The sequence below is a fragment of the Gobius niger genome (genome assembly GCF_951799975.1).
Source record: "Gobius niger genome assembly, chromosome: 13".
Taxonomy (NCBI): domain Eukaryota; kingdom Metazoa; phylum Chordata; class Actinopteri; order Gobiiformes; family Gobiidae; genus Gobius; species Gobius niger.
Window position 1 is genome coordinate 24,998,455 of NC_136864.1, and position 18,355 is coordinate 25,016,809.

General features: G+C 41.0%; 1 protein-coding gene across 2 annotated transcripts; it reads right to left on the bottom strand.

Annotated features, from left to right (window-relative positions):
- Positions 1–517: 517 nt before the first annotated feature.
- snap47 (synaptosome associated protein 47) lies at positions 518–16,962 on the bottom strand. Of its 2 annotated transcripts, none has more exons than XM_079569184.1 (5): positions 16,706–16,962; positions 14,851–15,359; positions 11,683–12,185; positions 9,123–9,250; positions 518–928 (listed from the first exon to the last, which is right to left on the bottom strand). In XM_079569184.1, the coding sequence occupies exons 2-5, from the start codon at positions 15,348–15,350 to the stop codon at positions 782–784; spliced, it is 1,278 nt and encodes a 425-aa protein (XP_079425310.1). In that variant the 5' UTR covers positions 15,351–15,359; positions 16,706–16,962; the 3' UTR covers positions 518–781. The 2 variants fall into 2 exon arrangements, with proteins under 2 accessions (XP_079425310.1, XP_079425309.1); XM_079569183.1 differs by having other exon boundaries at positions 9,123–9,253.
- Positions 16,963–18,355: the final 1,393 nt, after the last annotated feature.

Sequence of the window (18,355 nt, forward strand, 5' to 3'; positions counted from 1 at the left end):
GCTGAAGCTGTAAACCAGCTGTAAACTAAGTTATTTGAAAAAAAAAAAAGCTATTCCCAACGCTGCCAGCAGGAGGCGCCCCAGTCAGTCTTCACCAGTTCTCGCCCCATGTGTTTCATTGTTACTATTTCATTCTTTATCCATTGTAAAACATTAATAAAAATAATAATAATAATGCATCGGTTTTATATAGCCCTTTTCTGGACACTCAAAGACGCTTTACATTAGTCATTCACTCCATACCCGGTGGTGATAAGCTACTATTGTAGCCACAGCTGCCCTGGGGTAGACTGACGGAAGCAAGGCAACCAGTCTGCGCCATCGGCCCCTCCGACCACCACCAACCACTCACTCACACACTACATTCGCTAGGCTTCCTGGTGTTACTAAACGGTCTCCCATCCAAGTACCGACCAGGCCCTTCCCTGCTTAGCTTCTAAGGTCTGACGGGATTGGGCATCTCAAAGGCGGTATGACCATATAAATATCAATGCTGAGGCACATAAAATGTTTCCAGTCTATTTTAAAGCCCCTTATGCATGATGTGTCCACTTTAATGCAACTGTGTAGCACTTTCAATTGCCTTGTGCGCGAACTGTGCTCTGTAGATAAACTTGCCTTTCCTTCAATTCTTTACAACCCAGTCCAGATGACGACTTTTTCAAAAACCTGTGCTACAATGCAAAACTCCCAGGCTGAAAGCTTACACAAACTGCTGAAACACTGCTCGCTTCATGGAGCCATCGGGAGCGTCTTATTCTCGGAGAAGCCGGGATGTCCTTCAGAGCAGTCTCTTCATGCGGCCGGTGTGCTTCCCTATCTGCATGGTGGCGCGGTCGGCCGAGTTGGTGAGAACATCCAGCACCTCATCCTGCCGCTCCAGCTCCGTCTCAGCCTCCAGGGCCAGGCTCTTCAACTGCAGCAGCATCTGGCAAAATATACAGCACGCACATGTATTTACGTTCACTCTCGCTGACCCACATGGACGTGCAGAGGGCCAGGAAGCAGGGGAACAAAGCTGACTGACTTAACAATTGAGCGCTTTGGCACGGAACTTTGACGTTGCTCCGACCTCCCCCCCCCCCCCCCCAGCTCCCGTTACTGATGTTGTAAGAAACAGAAGCAGGAATAATGGCGGCGTCCTCGAGCTGGTGTTGTGAAAATATTGCTTTTGTTAATGGTCAATATGAAATGAAAATACTCTTAACCCTTCTTGGCGTTCTTTATTTATGTTTTGGTCGTCGTGCTCTGCAGATATTCATTTTGTTATTGACTTACATTTTTGACACTAACTTTAAATTATGTTTTTAAAGGGGCTGGTTTTATTGCTGGAGAAAAAGAGCAGCTGAGGTAAAAAAGAAACGATTTGAACGTTGGGTTGTTGGGGCACGTTCTGAATATGAAAATATAATAAAAAGCAGGGAAGGGCGACTTACTGTGTGAACTTAGTAGTGTTTTGAGCAATCAAAAATCTGAGGCGTTTACAAAAAATGTTTAAAAGTCCTTTATTGACATCTGGACCGCCTGCTCAAAACACTTCCAGGTTCACACAGTAAGTCGCCCTTCCCTATTCTTAAAGAGCATCTGTTGAACAACACTGTTTTAACTTACTAAGTAGACCTGTTCTTTCATTGTCTTTGTGAAAATATAATTTTGATTGTTATTTTGGATTCGGTGGGGGAAAACTGAACCACATAGTAACCAGATGACAGGAGTAAGCCTGCTAGACCAGCAAGGGGTGCTGTGGGGAAATTCTTACGCACCAGATGCTATAATCTCTTTCACATTCACCTTTTTAAACCTGTAGATTTACAGAGATATCCTGACCAAATGGAGTAGATAGATATAAACTAGCACCATATGTGTAGTTTCAATTTAAAATGTATTTATTTGGTTATGACTGGGAAAATATTAATGAACAAACATGAGAAATTACATAAAAACACATCACTGGCAAATTTTGATAAATTGTTTAAAGAAGAACTAAGTAACTCATGCCCCTAGAGGCCATAAGCACCACTGCAGGTGTCGTAGCATGTTGCGTTTTTTTACTCATTAATTGTCCGTGAGAGTAAATACTACGCTGACAGGAAAGACAACGGGAGAGAGGGATATTCTACATCCAATTACACAATGGAGATACTTGTTTCACTCAAACTTGGCTGTAAATACTGTTTAAGTGACGCTAGCCCGCAGTTAGCTTTGCCCGTTAGCCAGTTAGCTTCTTCTTCGTGATTCCGTTAGTGTGTATTGGGGCCTCCGATCCGGAGGCAGCAAAATTGCAATTGTGGTTTTCTGGCCAGAGACACCAGGGTGAAAGACCCCCCAATTATCCCATCAACACTTGTATTACCCCCAGAGGGACTACGTTAAGGATTTATTAAGGTAAGTTACTTGCTGCTTAGTAGTACTAAGTAGAACAAATTCTTGTACTATTACAAGTTAAACCCCTCCTTCTGGATCAGTATATATTCGGCCTGCTGCCAAACCTAAAATCATTAGTGCTGACGAAGTTTCTCGGATGAGAGGAGAAACGTCCAACACTTAAACTACCAAGAGCAATAACAACCTTTGTCTACGATAGAGCAGACTTTATAACGTCTTGTGTGTGTTGAATGCTTCACCTTAAAGTATTTTTGCCATAATCTTGATACATGCCGTCCATGCCTTTCTCTGATGAGAGCTTCAGCCAAATTACGACTTCTGCGTCTTCATCTCGCTTATTCTTGGTGGTTGCGGCTGTGGCACCAGTCACCACCACTGCGCCTGCTTTACCCTTTGCCCAACTACTGTATACTTACGTTACGGTCGACAGAACGATCTAAATGCGCTCCGAAAAGCGCCAAGCAAAACCTCATAAACAGTCAGTCCAGAGCCCACCATCACTGCTTCTAAACTAATATTATGTTATACTTCACACGCATACAGCATACAGCCTGGGACATGATGTCAGCTGGGCTTTGCCACTGGACAAAACACTCAAATCACCAGTGGCTGTTACGGTTTAATCCGGGCTACGATGACGGAATCACACCTTGGTGAATATTTTTAGCCTTTGCTTATAAAACTTAAGTCGTGTCAAAAGCCAAAGAGACAAACATTTAGGCTAGGGGTATGACGTATAAAAATGGGGCTAAAATGCCAAGTGTTGTTTAAACTTTGACATATGTATAACCAGAGATGGGTAGAAAAAAAAATGTACGTAGCTAAAAGTAAAGTTTAAAACCTTATTCTCAAGTGGAAGTATTCAAATACGTACAGTTCAAAAGTATTTTGTCAACAAGTACTTAGCAACTGCATAAAAGTGTAACATTTTCACTTCAGTATAGCGATGTACTCCAATAGATACAAGCAAAGGAAAAATAAAAGGAAACACACCAGCAAAAGTACAAGAAATTATTCTTAAGAGACAATAAAAATACAAATTATTATTTCATACTATGTCAACGAGAAGCTATTGGCCTTTATAGATTTATTCCCAATATAACGAGTAACCAAATGTTAAAGTAGTACTAAGTAACTCATGTCCCTAGAGGCCATTTAAGGGCAATTGCGTGTGTCATAGCAAGTTGCGATTTTTTAACTTATTAATGTCCGTGAAAGTAAATACTACGCTGACAGAAAAGACAAAGGGAGAAAGGGAGATATTGTACATCCAATTACACCATGGAAATTATTTTTTTCACTGAAACTTGGCATTAAATACTGTTTCAGTGGCGCTAACCCGCAGTTAGCTTTGCCCGTTAGCCCGTTAGCTTTTTCTTCGTGATTCCATTAGTGTGTATTGGGGCCTCCGGGTCGGAGCAGGGAATCCCAATCATCCCATTAACACTTGCATTACCCCAGAGGGACTACGGAAAGGATTTATTAAGGTAAACAAGTTACTTAATACTGCTTTCCAGAGCAGGGTTAGGAAAGGTCAGGCCCGAGGGCAAAATCCGGTCCTCATCCCATCTAAAAAATACAGGGAAATTGTCAGCATCCGAAAAATTTCCTGTGGGAGGACCACCCAGACCTCCCTTTTGTTATATAAAAAAAAATACAATGCTAGTACAAGTAAAAAGTGGTCCTTACATGGAGAGACTTGGCTCTCCCCCTAATAACGACAAAAAAGTTGGCCCACAAACTTGCCTAGTCCTGGGCTAAAGCATTGGTTCCCAACCCTTTTTGTCCCACGTACCCCTTGAGGCGTTCATTTATACTCCGAGTACCCCCTAACTTGAAGATCCTGCCAACATTTTAACAAAGTGACCAACTAAATATAGATTATTCAGTATTGAGTATTTTAGTGAGTGTTCTGTGCAAAAATACTCTCAAACATTCTTTGAAAGATTTGGTTAATCTGAGATACCTGTACCCATGATTGGGAAACACTGGAAGACTATTCCTATTAGTACAATTTCTGCAAAGGGTTTACTCAAGTAAACAAACGGCTTTATCATATCGACTGACCCCGTCTGCACCGCTAAAGCAAACTTGCGCGGTGGACGTTACAAAACATTCGGAGGGAATATTTGCCAGAGCACTTAAGCCTCGACGGCGGCCTGTAGATCGTAATCTGGACATGAATTACATTAAGAGCAGGGCGTGTGCAGGAGCGTAGCATTAGGAGCGACTCGGAGGCACTTTGAAGTGGGGAGTCTTTATCAGGGCCGCACAGTGCGCCATTTGTACGCGCGGCAGACAAGGCCAAACACGGGCTGACTCAGTGTTGTCATTGATAATGCTGTTTAAGATGTGAGGCAGTGACCCGAGGCGGCTCGCGTTCGACTGTCACGATTCTCTTACATGTGGGGTTTTAATAAGACGGGTAATGAAACGTCAAAGGGTTATGCCCTGGTAACCGCTTTCATTTTACTGAAGAATTATGCTTTTATGCTTTGTTTAACCTCTTAACCCCCCCCCCCCCGCCTTTTAACCGAGTGCATTTGCTCCAGTTCAGCTTTACCCAAATCCATAAGGTCACAGCCTATAGGCCAGAGTAACGCCTCATTTGAAAGCTAAGACCTACAAAACTCAATCAAATGGAGCCTTTTCCTCACATAGTTATCATGTTGTCATTTCATCTCATTTTTGGTGCTATTTTATCAAGAAGCTTTAAGATTTGGGTGAAGCCAAACTGGAGAAAATGTACTCGGTTCAGGTGGGGTTTAAAGAGGGGGTATTGTGCTTTTTTCAATCACATAGCACCAGTCTGTATCACACTACAATGATGACGCAACCTTCTGTTGGTCTGTAAATGCAGTAAATTAGAATAACTGCCTTGTATAAAATTGCTCTCTCAAAATGGCTGTAGTGAATGTCTTGAAATAGGCCTCTGTCTCTTTAAGAACCTCTGACTCTTTCCGACACGCCCCCTCCACACGCTGTCTGTGGCATCAGTGGGGAGGGGGTTCTGCTGAGGAGCAGTGGTTGGTTACTCGGCTGGTGACGAAAGCTCGGAGGCGTCTCCAGGAGGTGGGGGCGTTCCTAGGAGGACTCAGGCAAACCTATCCCTAAAATGGCCGCCATCAGAGTTTTTACAGATTACTCAAAAATACGTGAACGTGCCAAGGCAACACTTCAGGCATGTTTTTAATGAGGGAATGACATAATAACACGATGTAAAGCTTGAAAAAGTCGATTTTGCATAATACCCCCCCTTTAAGAGGTTAAGCCTTTCAAACTATTTCAGACCCTTTAACTGTGTCTGCATTTCTTGTAGTATGGTATCAACAGAAGGAGAACAAGCTTGATCAAGGTGTCTGGACGTCTGAAAACAAGGAGGAGCTTCATGGACACATTTAACCCCGAGATTCCACACGTTCTCCCTGCTCGCTCAAATCCACTCTGCTCCAGACCGCCTTCGAATGACAGCAACATCAACGCCCACTCCCTCCGCTTTTGTCCGCCCCGTTCCTCTTCGCCGGGTCCGCAGGTTAGCGAGGAGCTCAAAGAGAGCACACGCAAGGCAACAAACAACACTCTTCACAAAATAATGATTAACTATTAAGGGTAGATGAGCTGTAAACTCCTGTCACAGAGGGGATCGCTTTGAAGCTAGCCCCCTTCGCTTTCTCAAGTTTTTTTTTCTCTCCTGTGGGCGAGGGGCAGAGGAAAGTTAGGTAAAATGAGTGCAATGAAAGCTTAATCAGGTTGTGCGATTTTTTTCATGGACTTAAGTAATAACAAACTCTTACAGAAAGTAAAATAGTGAAATTTTCGTTAGTCAGTGCAGAAGATATTTACTTTGAAAATCCGGATTTCGTGTGGCACAATCTGAACCGTGGAGCTTGATCTGGTCGGTGCAGAAAATAGAGATCATCCGTATTTTTGTCGGGGCAGAACAGAGCGACGGAGGATGCAGAATGTTTCTCAAAAACTAAAATACCAACGTATTTGCTGCGGAGTGCCGGGGGGGGTGCGGAGAGGAGCGGGGCGAACACGGGGAATGAGGGATTCGGCCGTTAACGTAGCCGCATCAACAGAGGAACACTACTGCCCCCCACAGGTCAACAGGTGAAGCAAAACAACCGGCCAAACCGTGCAAACGTGATTTGAACAATTTGCAAACAAACCTCACCAAATAAAAAAACATCGTTGGTGGCACAATACTTGTTTTGGTTACTACCATTATTCTCGCTTTTTGGGAAACTCCCGTATTGACTTAGCGCCCTCCGGTGGCAACTTTCAATAACACAACTTTATTGCGCGGACGTCGGAACGCTCCTAAGGTGTTATTACGCCTTACAATATAGTACCCCTTTTTATCGGCTTAGAAAATCGACATGTTTAATTTTGTGTGACTATACTTGGATCGTGTAACTACTCACGTAACCGTATTTAAATATGGAATACGTGGAAGAGCTTTTGGATCCATAGACGAGAGGAGGAGAGGCTAATGCTAACAACATGTTTGGTGTTTTTGCGTGACTGAGCGCACACGTAAAGACCAGACAGGTACGCATCAACTCGTCTAAGCTCAGGTAAGAACATATGGCCTACTCCTTTAAGGGCAATAACAAAGGCGAAGCTGGTTTTTCACATGATCTCTACCTTTCGGCGATCACGTGCATTGCCGTTGGCTTCACATCGAGCCAGTGTCCAGAGGAGCCTGTGAGTGGAAAGAAGTGGCTGAGTTTGGCCAAACAACTGGCCGAGCCTCTTTTCCCGTCGTAAAACCTGTACGGCCTTTTGGTTTGAGGTCTCACCAACCGGCATTTAAGACAGACCGGATAGAATATAGTCAAGTGAAAATCATATTAAAATTTGGTTTGGGAAAAAAAAAAAAGATTTAAAAAAAAGCATGTTGCTAAAACAGTGGTCAGACCCGTGTTATTTAAGGGCGCTTGTTTGTAAGAATGTTTCTCTGCTACATTTAGGAATATTTTTATATATAAAACCCATGTTTATACACTACCAGCGCATCCAGTGTGATTCCTATTTGACTGTCAATGCTAATTACAGTATGATTTGGGAGGTTTTTTTTAACATCCATGGTGAAGATTGTCCGAGAAGGCTTTTTATTAAATGTTAAGTATTAAATGCATTAAAGTTAACTTTAAAGGCGCATTATGCATCTTTTTATGTATCTTTTATGCATCTAAGACGCTTCAGGATCAACTATTTGGAAGGTTTTCTCTGCTGACGAGCACTCTCATCAGAAAACCTACAAAGCAAGTGGTCCTGGAGCGTCCGAGAGACCACTGTGATGGAAGGTAGAGGCGCCATGCTGACCACTCATACAGCCACTGGGTCACTACACATCAAATAAGAACAAATAGCAATATTTTTTTCACATAAAAAAGTTGCATGATGCACCTTTAACCTCTTACCCTCCGCCTTCACCGAGCGCATTTTCCCCAGTTCGGCTTTACCCAGATCTAAAAGCTTCTCAACTGGAGAGCAGCAGTGTAACGCCTCATTTGAAAGCTAAGAACTACAAAACTGATTGCAACTTTTTCTGTCACATTGTCGCCACTTTCTTGACACTTTTTGTGCCACTTTTTTGTTGCTTTTTTTGTCATGTTTCTGTCGGGTTGTCATCCTCGTTTTTATCGCTATTTTAATGCTTTTTTTTTCTTCTTTTTTTAGCGTTTAGAACTGGGAAAGGCCAAACTGGAGAAAATAAGTTTGGTTTAGGTGGGGTTTAAATGGTTATTTATTTATTTTCTTTTACAAAATTTTCTTTGATCAAATTTCAATGAACTGCTTGTGTGTGAAAGTCTCATTTATCTTTTAATGTTGATGTTACAAAACAATAGGGCTGCTCGATTATTGAAAAAATAAAAAAACTATGCTGAATATTTTCTGTTTTCTGGACAGTCATAAAAGTACAAATGATTTCAAGTTTGCCTCGATTAAGGAGAGGTGCCTGCCCCCTACTGGCCAGCCCTCACACCTGCGCAAGTAAACTGAGCAGCGCGGCCTGATGACATCATCACACAGCGCCGTTTGTTTTTATGTCCGGCAAAAGCATGAGCCGTGGCACGTGAAATGCGAAGGGAAAATAATCCCAGCGCCGTGAAATAATACAAGTCTGCTTTGCAAAAAAAAATGAAAAAATTTAGAGAAAAAAAAATCGTTTATTCCGAATATGCTAATTTTGTAACCGTTTAGTGTAATAATTGAAATTGTAATTGAATTTCGATTAATTGCACAGCCCTACAAAACAAAACAGAAACCTTTTTGGTAAATTCTGATGTATATAAAATATCCACCTTTAAAAATGAGATAAAATATATATTAGAAAATAGATTCAATAATAATTTCATAAACTAATCTACTTTTCATATACTGTATGTTGACATGAAGCTTTTGTCGCTTACAGTGGAAAGAATGACCAAATGTTTTACTCAAATAAGAGTCCTTTTATTTAAATAATATAACTAAGGTAGAAGTGAAAAAAAAAAGATATTTTTTCACCAAATACTTTTACACTGTTACTGCTATCACTTCATCCTTTATTCTAGTCCAACTCTTTCACATCTGCTTTTTCCTCAACAACAAGAAAACAAACCTGTCACCCCGGCTCTTACTTGTGCAATAATAAATAATAACACGCTTTAAGGCCACACTGTCCACCTCTGACCAGCAGACTGTGTGTGTGTGTGTGTGTGTGTGTGTGTGTGTTAGAGTCTGACCTGTTTCAGTTCCTGCGCCTCCTCTTGGCTCACACTCTGCTGCTGGCTGTGCACTTGTAGCTGGGACAGTCCCCCTCCGGCCGGGACCTCCCGAGGCAGCTCCGGCTCCTGGCACCTCTGCGGCCCGGCTGCTGCTGCTGCTGCAGGCGGCGGGGGCGAGGCACAGGGCACATGTTGTTTATGGGGAAACCAGACAGTAAATGTACCAGAGGCATCCAGGCTGAAGTGACTCATCTACATGCACTTGTGTCAGAGGAGCAAATAAAAGTGTCCAAAGGTAAATTTAGTTCAGCCGCAGCTCTGGAAAATATGAGCTGAAATATTTAGCTCTACTGCCCCGCTGTGGACCAGTGTATGAACTGCGGGCAGAAGTGACGGCTAGTTTCTTTGCGGAGAATATACTACTTTCTTATGGGATTTTTATTTAAAATAGATTCATTTTGGCATGAAGAGTAGCTCATACTTTCACTTAGAATGTCATGTTAATTTAGTTTAGCTTAGTTTAGTTTAGTTTGTTTATTTGAGCAACAGATGCATACAGGTATAGTATACATATAACATACAGAATTATTCACAACATAAGAGGTGCTCAAAGGGAGTAGGAAGAAGTTAAATTTAAATGGAATTGATATAATGGCCATTGTTACCAGTGACGGCTGGTGTCTCTCCATTCATTTTTATAAAGAGAAGAAAATGAGATTGGACATTTTAGTTACATTACATTTCACATTAGTTCTTTTCTCATTCCTAAGAGCCCGAAACTTGGCAACACAGGCCTGCAAAGCGCAACACAAGTGTAAAGCATTACTATTATTATTTTTTTTTTTATCATTACTATTTTTATAATCCTTGAATCACACACGTCGAACCTCGCGAATGTAGTGATTGACAGTTGCAAGTCCCGCCTCCTGCGCATACACACACCTTTGGGACTAAATCTCTATTACTGTAGTTCCTCACAGCTATACACATGTAGTCTGAGGTCTACGGAAAACCTTTTCATTGGTTTATGTTAATTTGATTTGATTTATTTGAGCAATTATTTACATTATTTACATTAATATATTTACATTCATGTCACATTAAGCCAAAGAAAAAAATAATAACTTAAAGGGAGTAAGCCGAAGCAAGAAAGCTTGTATGTGCATACCCCATATTCAAGATACTAAATGCGCTTCAGGATTTTTTGTAAGAGAATACAAACAGTAGCAATATAAGATAAATGTTTTTGAAGCGCATGAGTCCAGCAACAGGCAAAATTTCACATTCAAACGAGGGCTCTGAAAACATTGAGGGGAACCTCGCTAACACCAGTGGATTATGGGGATATTATAAGGATATTCTTCAGTTTTTCATGACTTGTTGCAACAAGATGTGACGCTGGCAACACAAGATGAAGTGGGGAAGCTGCCATGAGATAAATGAGAGACTGGAGGCATCAGTGAGAGGAGTGTTTCTCTGGATGTCAGTGTGCAGCTCAGTTGTTTATGATAAGTGCTTTGTTCAAAGTTAAAAAAAAAAAGGGCTGAGTGCAGTTGACAGGCTGGGTCTGACGCTCTGAGCTCTGGGAATGAGAACCGTCTGTATTGTGGGTTCTGTGACAAGCAGCAGAAAATACTTCTGCGCAGATCAGACCAGCCACCATTACTACATTCTAACTCTAATTGGGTGATTTTATTCTTTTAACCTCTTACCCTCCGCCATAGCACAGTTTCTCCAGTTCGGCTTTACCCAAATCTAACAAGTTCTCACCTGGCGCTTACAGCATATTGGCCAGGGTAGCGCCTCACAGCCAAGACATACAAAACAGATCCTTTTCCTCACATTGCTGCCTCGTTGTTGTCACTTTTTCACATTCTTTTTCATCTCATATTTGCCAGAGTTTGACACATTTTTGTTGTTTTTTTGTCACATTTTTATTGTTTTTTGTCACATTTTTATTTATTTTTGTCACATTTTTTTAAATTATTGTCGTCACATTTTTATTATTTTTTGTCCATTTTTTTAATAATTTTTGTCACATTTTTATTGTTTTTTGTCACATTTTTAATTATTTTTTGTCACATTTTTTTATTATTTTTTTGTCACATTTTTATTATTTTTTGTCACATTTTTTGGTTTTTTTTGTCACGTTTATATTTTTTTTGTCAATTTTTCATTTATTTTTTGTCAATTTTTTTTATAATTTTTTGTCACATTTTTATTTTTTTTTGTCAATTTTTTTTATAATTTTTTGTCACATTTTTATTTAATTTTTGTCACATTTTTGTCATTTATTTTTTGTCAATTTTTTATAATGTTTTGTCACATTTTTTATTGTTTTTTTGTCGCTTCTTTTTTTTAATTTCTTTTTTTTACACTTTTTCCAATAAGCTTTTACATTTGGGTAAAACCAAGCTGGAGAGAAAGTGCTCTGTTCAGGTGGAAGGTAAGAGGTTAAACAAAAACTTAAGCAAATCACAGCCAAAGGATCTGAATAAAACATAAAAAAAAAAAAAAAATCCGATATAGGACCTTTTACTATAATAATTTTTGTGGTATTTTGCGACACCTTGGTTACCTTGATGCCAGTCGTGCGGGTCAGTAGGAGACGAGAGCGGCGGCGTTTTGAACACGGCGTACTCCGGAGTGAATTCCACTTTCTTCTTATACTGCATCTCCAGCACCGCCATGGCTTCCGGCATCTTGGCCGACAGCAGCCTGTAGCACACGTCCGGCCGCCCGATGAACCGCTGCCGCACGGTGATCTCGTACGGGCTGTGCACCCGGATCTCGTCCACCTCGCTGCGCTCGAAGCGGTGGAGGATGACGCAGCTCGTGTCCCGGACCTCGATGGAGGAGACCAGCACCAGCAGGCAGCCGGGTTTCAGGTCGGAGTCGGCTCCTCTGGACACCACGGCGGGGATGCTGCTGATGACCCTGTTCCTCACCGAGCCCCTGTTCGCCGCCGCCGCCGCCGCCGAGGCCGCCCGCGCCGCGTCCTCGGCCTTGGCCTCCTGCTGAAGCTTCCAGGGCAGTTTTCCAAAAGGCCACCATGAAGGGGACTCCAGTTCAGAGAGGAGTCTGGAAAACACACACAAAAAAAAACAGAAGTTACCCTTAACCAATGCAGAACAAACACCAAAACAAGAGGGAAAAGGCACATTCTTTAACCTCTTAAACCTCGCCTCATTTGAAAGCTCAGACCAACAAAACTGATCTCTTTGTTGTCACATTTTTGAAGTGTTTTCGTCTCTTTTTTTGTCATGTTTCGTTCCTTTAATTGTTGCGTTTGTCGCTCTTTTGTTGCTTTTTGTTGCATTTTTATCATGTGTCACATGTTTGTCCACTTCTTTGTTGCTTTTTTTGCCGTGTTCTCGTGCTCATTTTCATCGCCATTTTAACTTTTAGATTTGGGTAAAGCCAAACTGGAGAAAAGGTGCTCACAATTTATAGGCCAGTGTAACGCCTCATTTGAAAGCTCATCGAAATGTATCTTTTTCCTCGCGTTTTTGCTGCATCGTCGTCACTTTAAAAAAAAAATAATAATAATTTCATTGCTTTTTTGTTGCGTCTTCGTCATACATTTTCATCACATTTCTGTCACTTTTTAAAAAAAAATTCCCCAAATTTTCATTGCTCTTTTTTTTTGGGGGGGGGAATCGTTTAGATTTAGGTAAAGCCAAACTGAAGCAAATGTGCTCGGTTCAGGGGGGGGGTTAACTGAGCATGAATGGTGCTCTTTATACATTTGCCATGGCTATCGTTGTCCTCTTGCTATATGATTGGTCTCCAAGTACATGTATGTATTGCCCGTGACCATAATCAAAAGCTCCAGTAAATATGTCTTGATTGGGAAAATACTATTGAGGAAAGTATTTTCATTAATGAGCCTGACAGGACTGTATAAAAACGGCTTACACATCTAGTCTGCTGCACTGTAGCCATTATTCATTCACTCCGCACTTGGTGGAAAGCTACTAATGCAGCCACTGGGTCGGACTGTCCATTTACCATGTGGCTACAATGTGTTGTTTAAAGGTCCTATATCATGCAAAATCGACTTTTTGGAGCTTTTAGCCATGTTGTTATGCTATTTCCTTATCAAAAACACCCCCAGAGTGGTTTGTGGCTTCATTCACGCAGCTCTCAGTAATCCTCCTGAATCCTGCTCTCTGAGCAGCTGCTCCGCCCTCTCCTGGTGAACGACTGAGTGTTCAGTTGTGTCGACACAGCGGAACAGAAGTGCTCGACGTCTGTAATGTAATGTCTTACAGCCAGATTTTAATTTGTAAAACAGCGTTTTCATTATTTCTGTCGTAAGAGAGATGCAAAGAGAAAAAAAAAAATAATAATAAAAAAGGATGTGCCCGAGGTGCTTCCAAAACACAAACCCTGAGTGTCTGAACAGATCAGTCATGTTTGCGCTGCAGCTGAAGATGGAGCTTGTTACCTACTCTGGACACACCTGTTCTTAATTCTTAACTAACGATAATGTCACGGAGAAAAAGAAGCGCGTTTGGCTACGGAGTTTATTCAACCCTTTTCAGGAAGAGGCCACTCAGCTGTTTTTTTTCTCCAGGATTCAGCGACTATCACCAAAATATTGTTTTTCTGTGACTGTCACTGATGGATGTTTGGTGAACCTTCGCCAGAATCAAAGTGGCTTAACTTTTATAACCAACGCAAGTCCCATAATGTAAACAGCGATGGACCAGAGCGGTGAGTTTATTAAAACGCGGGTTAGCTTGTGTGTTAGCATATTAGCATGTGTGTTAGCCATTTATGAAGCTGTGTTGCAGATGTCAACTCCGTATAACGGCATCGTGAAGCAATTTCACTTATTGCTGTTTATTTATATTACGGTAAAGTTGTATGTGCGGGGAGAGGGGGCGGAGTTAACTGAATCGAAGCGTTGTGTCTTTCGGGTTTGAAAAATACCTCCAGAAAACACTTATATTTATCACAAAAATGAGTGCTCCATAGTGGTAGAGGTACAATATATCATATACATGCCTATACTTAACTTTGGAATGGCTAAAATAGCATGATATAGCTCCTTTAAATCAGGATCTTTTATCAGTGCCCTCTGCTGGACACGTGTGGAATTCATTCCTTTCTTTAAGCTGCCCCTAGTGGCTGGAGTGAGCTGGTTATTTCTTTAAAAAGATCATAACTCAGCACAGGAATGGGATTGTTACTTTTTTTTTTTTTTTTTTTGAAATACTCAGGACTTTGTGCTCGACAAGTCAGGGGCCGGATTGACAGGCCGCCTGTTGGAGACCCCTCCTATATGAATATTGCAAATCAATCTTTAATAACGATAATTCCTGACAATTTGTGCAGAATCACAGTTGCAAACACAATCACATCCAAATGAAGGCTTTTTTTTTGGCAGCCAAAATGTCTCTAAGTACATCTACCACCAATTCATCTGCTGTCGCTAAAGAAGGCCAAATACAAACTTGTACCGCACAATGTACTAGAATGAAGTAGGTCGTATGAACAGATGCGAGCAATAGTTAGTGGTGTGTTGACACTGTAGTCAGCAGAAATCGCTTCACACACTCCATTAATCCAGCTTTGAAGGTTCCAAGGGAATATAGGTGCCCTGATGCTGTTCTACTTGGTCATATGTTCTCCTTATAGCCGAGTCTTTCATCTAACAGCTAAAAACAGCTTCATCGTGAGAAGGAACTACACATCTCACTGCATTAAGCTTATACTGCTGGGATTCATGTGCACTTACTTATCAGCCACCCCCAGGTCTGAGTCCATCTTTTCCAGTCCTTGCATCATGTTATCAAACTGTTCCCCCTGATGGCTCAGCACCCTCCCCGTGTCCTCCAGTCTTTTCTGCGCACCGGCCATGAGATTAATCAGCTGTCTGCCTTTGGTCGGCTGGCTCTCCGCCCCTCGCGCCTCTGCGCTGGCGGACGAAAGCAATCGTTCTCTCCAGAAATGCTCCAAAACGTTGTACACCACCAGCCTGTTGGGTTTAAGGGAGCCAAACCAGTGCTTCACGTTGCCCTCCTCCAGGACGGTCAGGGTGCTAAAGATGAAGCTCGACGTCTCCATTTTGATGTCCACGATTCGGGAGAGTCGGAAGCTCGCCAGGCTGTCCTTGCTTTGGCTGGAGACGAAACGCACCGTGGTTCTAGTGAGCGATAATGTCCCACTTTCCCATCGCTTTTCGCTGTCGAGGTAATAGGAGCCAGGCCAGCAGTGAATGGCAAGGTCCTTATTCATTTTGCACACCTACAAATGGGAAAAACAGAAAGAAAACATTATTGTTATAAATAGAATGTTTTTCAAAATATAAATCTGAAAATAGCAACAAAACTGAGACGAAAACAAGGATGAAAATGTGAAAAAAGTGAGAAAAAATTAACAAAAAATTGACAAAAAAATGAGAAAAATTTGACGAAAAATTGAGGAAAGAATGGACGAAAAAGTGACAAAAAAGTGAGAAAAATTTGACGAGAAAGTGACAAAAAATGTACAAAAAATGACAAAAATGGACAAAAATTTGCCAAAAAAGTTATAAGAATTTGACAAAAAAATGCAAATCATTTGACAAAAAAGTGACAAAAAAGTCACGAAAATTTGACAAAAATGAGATGATTGCCCAACAAAAAAAAAGTGATGAAAAAAAATCTGATGTGAGGAAAAAGATAAATTTAGTTTTGTAGGTCTTTCAAATGAGGCGTTACGCTGACCTACAGGATTTGGGTAAAGCTGAACTGGAGAAAATGCTCTCGGTTCAGGCGGGAGTTAAGAGCTTAATAAATAGGATTTATGCACAGAAAAAGTATTTTGGGGGTAAATTTTGTCTCTCAGTGCCCCCTAACTAAAACATCTTCCCACGGCTCTGCTGCATAGACCAAAAAAACACAATTTGGTATCAGATAGGTTTGGATTTAGGTTCTCACTGATACGATACCAGGAAAATCTGTGGCATCTGCACGAAAACGGATAATCCAGTATCGGTATCGGAACAGCCCTAAAAATAATGGGCCAATTAGTTCAAGTGAGTAAAAGCCCCAAACCTGACGTTGACAATATCGGAGAAAGAATAAAAGAGATTGGAAATGCTGACATTTCTTCAACTGCACAGTATAAATGAATTGTAAGTCTCAACATCTGACTGAGACTTTAAAAAATGTAAACAAATAAGAGACTACTGCAATCTTAATTCAGAGACAACATATTACTTTAAGTGACCATGTAAGAATAGCTCAGTTTAACAGCATAAGAAGAGCAAACACTTGATGATAAAAGGTGAAAATTATATATGTACAGCTACTGAAAGAAATGTAGTACATCTGTGTTATTAATGATAAACACCATAATAAACTAAATTAAGAGTCAGAGATGAACTTTTGCTTGTTGATCACATTCATTATTCATCAGTAACTCGCACATCACCATTAGGGTTTGAGAATTACAACACGAAAAATAACCAATCTCATGTTACTTGGCTGGTCCACTTAGACTAGATCTGACTGCAGATTGTCTCAAGTTAATCATCATTAATGCTGACAATGATCACCTAATATTCTCTGAGTACACGATTATGGATATTCCTTACAAATCATACTTACTACAGTGAAACCGGAGACCCAGAAAGCTGCAGATAAACCCGGCTGTCCACTTCAGTGATGATGGATGGCTCCCACTAACCGCATAACGCCGACAAATAACGTCTTTTCCCACGTCGCTAACACATTGTTTACGTGGATTGATATTTGTCGAGATTTGTCCGCGTAATACTGGTTGGGGACATGATGTTTTGATCGGTTTAATTTGACAGTCTATCGTTGAGCGTGACGAGTGCTCCACGATACTAGTGTTTATTACGGAAGTGACGTCAGGGTCGGGTCTGCTGCCTTCAAGTGCTCTGGTAAAGACGGTCCTTTCCAGTTGTGAAGTGGAAATTACGAGTGCGTTGTGTTCAAGTGCTTTTGTGCCGTAGTAAAGTAGTACATTTTCTCTAGTTCAGCTTTACCCAAATCTAAGCGTTCACCTATAGAGTTCGGGAATGTGACGCCATATCGCTAAGCATTATGGGATTAGCAGCCATTGTAAACTAATGGAGATTTTAAAAGTTAAAATACTGGGGTTATTGTTCACATTAAAACACTTGGAGACCACAGTGTGTTAGATGTATTTACCAGCAGTATCTCAGCAGCTAACGGAGTCGTTCCACTGTTTTTCCCCCCACTTTTTTATACTGTTTTTAGCTAATGTTAGTCTATGGAAATGAAATGTATGCTAACAGCTGCAAAGATGGCGGATCTCCAGGGTAACTGTGGACATTCCCGAACTATATAGGCTAGTGTGACGCCACATTTAAAAGCTAAGACCTACAAAAATCATCTTGTTGTCATCCCTTTTTTGACATTCGTTCCATCGCTTTTTTTTATTGGATTTTCAACACATTTTTCGCCCATTTTCATTTTGTAGCGTTTTTGTCTCTTTTTTGTTGTGTCTGGTCACCTTTTCTTTTCTTTTTTTTAGCTCTTTTGGTGCATTTTCATTCTTGTTTTGGTCTCTGTTGCTATATTGACACTTTGTTCAAGAAGCTTTTAGATTTGGGTTATGCCAGAGAAAATGTGGCGGTTAAAATACACTACAAACAAATACATTTACATGAGAAAGTTATCCACAAACAGCTACTGCTAGCTACTTTGTATTTGCTTTGATTTACAAAACATAGGCTATAAAGATTGGCCTTTTTTTTTTTTTTTACAAGACGATAAGTGTGTAAAGGAGACGGTGTTAAAAACTGAGTAGCTAATTTGCTAAATGCATATCGGCTTCATAACAATCAGCTAAAAGACATAAAATTGTATCATCACTGCTCTTTGTTGTGTTAAAAAGGTCAAAGGTTATCTCATCTCGGGAACTCGGGCATCAAAATGATCTCCCAGTTTCCCAGTGGTAAATAAATACGACATGAGCGCACACTCTGCCTTTATTAAATGGCCAGTTTCCCCTAAAGCAGGGGTGTCCAAAGTGTGGCCCGCGGGCCAAATGTGGCCCTCAGACCAATTTTTGTTGGCCCTCGGGCTGCTTGCTGAATCGGTTCACATCATCAGAGATGGTCCTTTTTATTTAATATGTAATAATTCTACACAACTCTAACCTAACAACTAGCATTTAATTGTGAGACAGAGCTGGCATTAAGGTTTTAAGCATAAATAAAGGCATGAGGCACATTTAAACCTCTGCTACTCGAAGGTTTCGTGGAA